Source organism: Nycticebus coucang, chromosome 7 (genome assembly GCF_027406575.1).
Source record: "Nycticebus coucang isolate mNycCou1 chromosome 7, mNycCou1.pri, whole genome shotgun sequence".
Lineage (NCBI taxonomy): Eukaryota > Metazoa > Chordata > Mammalia > Primates > Lorisidae > Nycticebus > Nycticebus coucang.
This window is the reverse complement of record NC_069786.1, coordinates 107,653,206-107,661,137: the sequence shown is the minus strand read 5'-3', so window position 1 is coordinate 107,661,137 and position 7,932 is coordinate 107,653,206. Positions and strand designations below refer to the sequence as shown.

Genomic DNA, 7,932 nt, shown 5'->3' with positions numbered 1-7,932 from the left:
TAACAATTGCAATCAGTGTAACCTGGCTTATTGTACCCTCAATGAATCCCCAACAATAAAAAAAAAAAAAAATAGGAAAAATTAAAAAAAAAAAAAAAGATATCCATGTCCTGAGGTCCTAATATTAACCTGTGACTATGTTAATTTACATGGTGAAATGGGACTTGGTGGGTATGATTAAATTAAAGGTTGTGAAATGAGAAGATTTTCCTGGATTCCAAGAAGGCCTAATGTAATTGTAAAGGTCCCAAGGACGTGGAGCAAAATGATCAAATAGACTCCTTCAGCAACTGTCCCCTTCACAAGAACACCAAATTGAGTAATTATTCATGCAAAAAAAGCCCTTTCATCCCCAGTTGCTGTTATTGTGATATCTAAAGAAAAAAGAATAAAGAAAAAGTCACTAAAGGAAGACTAAAAGACAAACTCATCAAAAATAATAAATATGACAACTTTTTAAGAGAGAGTTAGTATAAAAAAAAAAATGAAAGGAAACAATGAAAAGTCAAATAGCCGGGGGATGAAGTTAAAATGCACAGGTTTGGTTAGTTTTCTCTTTGCTTGTTTGTTTTTTAATTTTTTTGTTGTTAGCAGAGTCAAGTTGTCATCAGTTTAAAATAATTAGTAATAAAATGTTTTTTGCAAGCCTCATGGTAGCTCAAATGAAAACATCTAAAACAGACACACACAAAATAAAAAGCAACAAATTAAAACACAACTATCAGAGAAAATCCCTTCTATACAAAGGAAGATGGGACGGAAGGAAAAAAGAAAGGACCAAAGAACAACCAGAAATCAAACATCAACATGGCAGTAGTAAGTTCTTACTTATCAATAATAGCATTAAATGTAAATGTTCTAAATTCTCCAATTAAAAAACAGAGTAACAGGCGGGACCTGTAGTTCAAGAAGTAGGACACCAGCCCTATATCCTGGAAATGGTGGGTTTGAACCTGGACCTGGCCAAAAACTAAAAAGAAAAAAAAAAGACAGTAACTAAATGGATAAATAAATAAGACCCAATGTGGGCCAAGATGATAGACTAAAAGCAGCCCCCCCACACACCACTATTATGGAGAGGATCAAAAGTTGTGAGGGGGGAGGCGCCTCTGGCTCAAAGGAGTAGGACACCAGCCCCATATACCGGAGGTGGCGGGTTCAAGCCCTCCCTGGCCAAAAACTGAAAAAAAAAAAAGTTGTAAGGGGATGCCCACCTACAAATGGACCTTCTTGTAGAGCACATTGTAAATTATCAGGGAAATGACAGGAGACACTCAGAGTGAAGGAGTGGAAGACAGATAATCTACTTGCCAAGACTGTAAGGTATCTGGGGGAGGTACCCACAAGTGGGGAAAGACAGGAAGAAAGGATCCTGAGACTCCATGCTCTCCTCATGGATGCTACAACTCAAGCTGCAAGGGGGCTCCTCTCACTACTACAGACCCCAGAGCTGATAATAAAGCTGCTTGGAAACTGTGTAGTGACATTGCACTGAAAAGTGGGCATAACTAGGATCCAGTGGCTTCTGTTCTCATGTTGCTGCATGCAACTGACATGTCCATTCTGAATTCTTGGGTGCGGAGTATCTATTCTAAGTAGGGCTCAGCTTTGCTGCATTGCCTCTGCCAATCCAGGAAGGGAGCAAAGACAGAGACATTCTCATGTGCCCATGACTGAATGCTTCTTCTCATGGGAAATTCAAAAAGAACAGGTGCCAACAGCACCACCTGAGAAATCTTTTGGCAACTGCCTCAGCATGACCTACATGGGGAGAGAGCTTCAACCTACAGAGGCCCGGGTCCACCCAAGAGGACCTGGACTTGTAGTCATGTCCATGAGGCTCCTCCACCACCACCTGACCCCACAGCCATGCTTCTGTGGCTCCCACAATGCCAAATAGCACCACAGCCCCACCCTTACAGCTCCTACCTGCCACCTGATGGGACCTGCCCATATGGCCTAATGTTCTATCACAGACACACTAGTTTTATGTTGCATTGCACCTAAACCTGGGTGGAATAAATATCCACAGCCTTAAAACTTATGATCACCATCTAGATGGTCTTGCCAAGCTACTATTGCCACCACAGGGGGGATCCACAGGTAGAACTATCTTCTGCAATGCTAGTCTCTATGGAGAGGGACTTGTCCAGCTCCCTGTCCAAACTTCCAACAGCAGACCAGGGGAAAACCCACCACTGCACATAAAGATCATGCAGCACCAACTTGGGCAATGAACATCATATCTGTACCTCTCCTTCCAGGTCAATATCCTGGAGTATGACACAAAAATGCCATCTAGGTACTGCTCCTTCTTCTCACTAAGTAGGAGAGCTCCTAGTAAAAGAGAACAAGTGTGCCACAACCTGTGTACTGTGAGACGAGAGAAGAGGTTTCTGAAGAGAAGAAACCAACAAAAGAATTCCGGTGACATGAAAAAAATAAGCTTCTTCAATATTCCCGAAGGATCATAAAAGATCCACAGCAATAAATCCTAATTAAAAGGAAATTATTGAAATGTCAGAAATGAAATTCATAAAGAATATGGATGGCAAATATGATGAATAGTATTGAATAGAAAATTAAAAACCAACACAAGCCAAAAACATCTCAGGACATGAATGGAATAAAGTAAAAAGTCACTAAAGAGATTCTATGTGAAGTAAGCCAATATACAAATTATAGGTATCCTAGAGGGAGAAGAAGAAAAAGCAACCATCATGAAAAACCTACTAGCAGGAATTAGTGAAGAAAACTTCCCTAGTATCACCAGAGATATAGATATCTAGATATGAGATGGACATTGAACACAAGGAAGATTCAGAGCAAATAAAACATCTCTAAGACACATAATCACCCACCTAGCCAAAGTAAAAATGAAGGATAAAATTCTACAAGCAGCAAGATGAAAACAACAGATACCTACAAAGGAAAAATGCATAAAGCCAACAATCGACTTCTCAGCACAGATTTTACAAGCCAGAAAAAACAGAGGCCCCATTTTCAGTCTTCCTAAACAGGAAAACTGCCAGCCAAGAATTTGTATCTTATAAGATTAATTTTCATAAACAAGAGGAATAAAGACTTTTCTAGACAAGTAAACACTAAGGAAATTTGTCACCACTAGGCCTGACCTACAGGAAATACTCAAAACTGCCTTATACATAGAATAGCACAAGAGATACCTGCCAGCATAAAAACACCAGAAAGTTAAAGCTCATGGCTCTTATAAAAAACAACAGCATACAAGAGAAAACAAAACAATAGATATCATCCAACATGATGAATGAAACAGTATCCCACCTATCAATACCAACAGTAAATGTGAATGGTCTTAATGCCCCACTTAAAAGACATAGACTGGATGAATGAATGAAAAACCTTAACTAAAGTATATGTTGTCTCTAAGAAACTCATCTAACTTGCAAGGACTCACTGAGACTTAAGGTAAAGGGATGGAAAAGAGACTCCATGTAAATGAAGACCAAGAGAAAACAGGTGTAGCAATTCTCATGACACATAAAATAGACTTTAGATCAGGCATCCTCAAACTTTTTAAACAGGGGGCCAATTCACTGTCCCTCAGACGGTTGGAGGGCTGGACTATAGTTAAAAAAACAAAACTATGAACAAATTCCTATGCACACTGCACATATCTTATTTTGAAGAAAAAACAAAATGGGAACAAATACAATTCACAGTGCTTCATGTGGCCCGCGGGCCGCAGTTTGAGGATGCCTGCTTTAGATCAACAATGATTAAAAAAAAAAAAAAAAAAGACGAAGATAGTTATTACATTGTGGTAAACGGAACAGTTCAATAAGTATACATGAAAATTCTACATATGAATGCATCTAACACAGGAGTGCCTAGATTCATAAAACAAATTCTACTAGATTTAAGGAAAGAAGGCAGCAGTAGTATCATAAGTGGCAGGGACTTCAACATCCCACTGACAGAACTGAACATATCACTGGAGCAGAAAATGAAAAAAGGTCTCAAATAGGACTCTTGAACAAATGGACCTACAAAACATTTTACAGAGCATTTAACCCCAGAACTACTGAATATACATCCTTCTCATCAGCACTGGGACATTTCTAAAATCAGTCATTTGTTAGGCCACAAAAGAAGCCTCAGCAAATTAAAAAAAGAAAAAATCAGAATCATACCATGTAAATTCTCAGACCACAATGGAATAAAACAAGAAATCGATGGCAGAGAAACTCAAATTTACACAGAGTCATGGAAGTTAAACAACTTACTATTCCATGATTTGTGGATCAGTGATAAAATTAAGATGAAAATCTAAAGAATTTTCAAACTAAATAATAAAGGGGACACAGCTTTTTCAAAACTCTATGGGATGGTTTAAAAGTAGCCCTAAGGGGAAAGTTCATAGCTTTAAATGCCTATATAAAAAAGATAAGAATATCACAAATGAATAACCTAATGTCACATATCAAGAAACTAGGAAAAGAAGAACAAGTCAAACCTAAAGCCAGCAGAAGAAAAGATATAAGAAGGCTCAGAGCAGATGTAAATGAAATGGAAACAAAATAGTTAGTTCATTAAAAGAAATATGAAAAGCATAGACTACTAGGCCAAATTAACTAGAAATAGAAAGAACTCAAATAAGCTTAGTTGGAAATAAAAAAGGAGACATTACATCTGGTACCACAAAAATATAAAATATCATCCATGAATACTAGGAAATCTTTTCCACCCACAAACTAGAAAACCTAGGGTAAATGGATAAATTCTTGGAAACACAATCTTTCAAGCCTGAATCAGGAAGAAACAGAACTCTTCAACAGACCCATGACAAACAGGGAAATTGAAACACTTAAAAAAAACTCTCAACAAAGAAAAGTCCCAGATCAGATGGATTCACAGCCTAATTCTCCCAGACCTACAAAGAAGAATTGGTACTCTTATGGAAATTATTCCACAGGATTGAGAAGAAGTTAATCCTCCCTAATTCATTTTTTAATGCCAAAATCACATTGATAGCAATGCCAGGAAAATACACGACAAAAAAGGAGAAAACTTCAGAACGACAACCCTTATGAACACAGTTGCAAAAATGTTCAGCAAAATACTAACAAACTGAATTCAATAGTACATCAAAAAGATAATTCACCATGATCAAGTGGATTTTATCTCAGGGATGCAAGGATGTGTTAATATAAGCAAATCAAGAAACGTGATGCACTGAACAAACAGAAGAAAAAACAAATACCATACAATCATCTCATAAGATGAAAAAAAAGCATTAAAAAAATTTCATCACCCTTTCATGATAAAAACCCTCAATACACCAGGCATAGAAGGAACAAACCTCAAAATTATAAAAGCTGTACATAACTAACCTACCGCCAACATCATAATGAATGGGGAAAAGCTGGAAGCAGTCTGCCTAAGAACTAGAAAAAGACAAAGGTGCTCACCGCCACTTCTATTATTCAAGATAGTACTGGAAAGAAAGACAAAAGAAATAAAAAGCATCCAAATAAGGAAAGAGGAGGTCAAACTATTCCTGTTTGCTGATGATATGATCTCATATTGAGAACAACTTAAAGACTCCACAAAAAGACTCCTAGAATTGCTAAATAAACTTGATAAAGTCTTAGGTTACAAAATCAAAATACACAAATCAGTATTATTTCTATATGCTAATAATACTCAAGCTGAAAGCCAATACTATTCACAAAAGTTACAAAGAAAATAAAATAGGAATATATTTAACAAAGAAGTGAAAGTTCTCTACAGGATAACTACAAAACGCTGATGAAAGAAATCAATGATGACACAAATAAATGGAAAAACATTTTATGCTCATGGAGTAGTAAAAGTAACATTGTTAAAAGTCCTCAACACAATACCAGGAAATTGATTCAACAACGCATTTAAAAGATTATTGGTCATGGTCCAGTGAGATTCATACCAAGGATGAAAGGATAGTTCGACTTAGGCAAATCAGTCAATGTAACATACCATATTAACAGAAAAAAAAGGACAAAACTATGTGATCATTTCAATTGATGCTAAAAAAGCATTTGATAAAATTCAACATGCCCTTATGGTAAAAACTCACAAAAATTATGTGGAGAAGAAACATCCCTCAATATGATAAAAGCTACATATGACAGACTCACAGTGTCATGCTGAACACGGGCAAACTAAAAGCCTTTCCTAGATCTGGAACGAGAGTGCCCGCTCCCACCACTGTTATTCAACAGTTCGAGCCAGGCCAATCAGGCAAGAGAAAGAAACAAAGGACATACCCATTGGAAAGGAAACGTCAATTATCCTTTGCAGATGATACAATATTTTATTTAGAGAAAACTAAATCCATCCCCCAGAAATGATTAGAACTCATAAGGAAATTTGCAGATACAAAACTCAGTAGCTTGGCCTCCCGCCACTCCCACCTCCTGACGCCACCTGCAGCCGGAGCTCAGAGCTCCCAGCTCGGACTGGTCACCTGTCCCTCCGCGTCACCCTCTTGCCAAGGCCGCGAGTCTCGAGCAGGAGTCAGTGCTCACCATGTCGGTTGCGCTCAACAACAGGTTCCAAGGAGGAAAGGCGTTTGGCTTGCTCAAAGCCCAGCAGGAGAGGAGACTGGCCGAGATCAACCAAGAGTTTCTCTGTAACCAGAAGTGCGGTGATGAAGAGAACCTGCAGGAACAGCTCGCGGCCTTCAAAGAGATGTACATGGAGTTTGACCTGAACAACGAAGGCGAGATTGACCTCATGTCTTTAAAGAGAATGATGGAGAAGCTTGGCGTCCCCAAGACCCACCTGGAGATGAAGAAGATGATCTCAGAGGTGACGGGTGTGGTCAACGACACCATTTCCTACCGAGACTTTGTGAAGATGATGCTGACGAAACGGCCAGCCGTCCTCAAGCTAGTCATGATGTTTGAAGGAAAAACCAAGGAGAGCAGCCCCAAGTCAACGGGCCCCCCTCCAGAGAGAGACATTGCTAGCCTACCCTGAAGACCCCGTCTGGGCCCCCATCCCACCTTCCTGCCCTTCTGCTCCTTGACTTTCTTGACTCATTTTAATTTGTCATACTTGTTTGTTTGGTGTTCCTGTGTTTGTGTTTTCATTAATGTCTTTGAAAAGCACAGATTATCTCCCTTAGAGGGGCTCTCGTTGGGGGATCCTGAACCTTGGGTCCCCTCCCTTTCTTCTTTCCCTCTTCTCCCCTCTCTGTGCAGAAGGGCTGACATCAAACAAAACCTGGAGGGAGCCAGGTCTGCCAGGGCCAGGGCAGGGAGGCTGGAAGCCTGTGTTCTCCACACTTGCCCATCCTTCCAGAGGTCTCTGGGCTAAGTTCAGGCCCTGGTGAGGACCTCAGTTCCACTTTCAGAAGACCCCAGGGTAGGGACAAGGATGCGGGGCCTCATTAGGCCTCTGACGTCTCCATGGTTCCAGCACTCTGAGGTCACCAAGGACCTGGCCACTAGGTGCTCACTGCCTCAGCTGATCCCCCAGGCACACTTCTCAGCTTCAGTGATGTGACTGAAGGTGGGAAGGAACCCCTCCCTGACCACACCTTTATGAGCAGCTTGCGGGGAGGGATCATGCAGCCCCACAGGCCCTTGCTGGAGCAGCAAAGGGGTTTGGAGGTAGACATGAGGCCTAGGGTCTTTGGGGAAGATTCAGCTTGGTGCAGTCCTAGCTTGTGAATAGATGCTGAGGGCAGCAGGATGGAAAAACAAGGGGCAAAACATGCCTGCAAAAAGTCAGCACCACTGTTCAGCCAAGAGCTGAAAAATAAGTTGCCCTTCTCGTCCCAGTTGGTGTAGAATCTGACTACACTCCTCTCATTGGCTTTTCTAACCTACACACTACATTCATTCATTGAGTCATTTATTCACAGGTATTTACTACCTATTACAAGTCTTAAGTCCTTCCGTATCA

General features: G+C 40.1%; 1 protein-coding gene across 1 annotated transcript; it reads left to right on the top strand.

The window, feature by feature from the left end:
- The first annotated feature begins 6,477 nt into the window (after window positions 1–6,477).
- LOC128590476 (allograft inflammatory factor 1-like) lies at window positions 6,478–7,002 on the top strand. Its single transcript, XM_053597800.1, has one exon. The coding sequence runs from the start codon at window positions 6,550–6,552 to the stop codon at window positions 7,000–7,002; it is 453 nt and encodes a 150-aa protein (XP_053453775.1). The 5' UTR covers window positions 6,478–6,549.
- Window positions 7,003–7,932: the final 930 nt, after the last annotated feature.

What these genes read in the sequence shown, in the direction of transcription:
- LOC128590476 (XM_053597800.1), top strand. Translation starts at nt 6,550, where the DNA reads ATGTCGGTTGCGCTCAACAACAGGTTCCAAGGAGGAAAGGCGTTTGGC.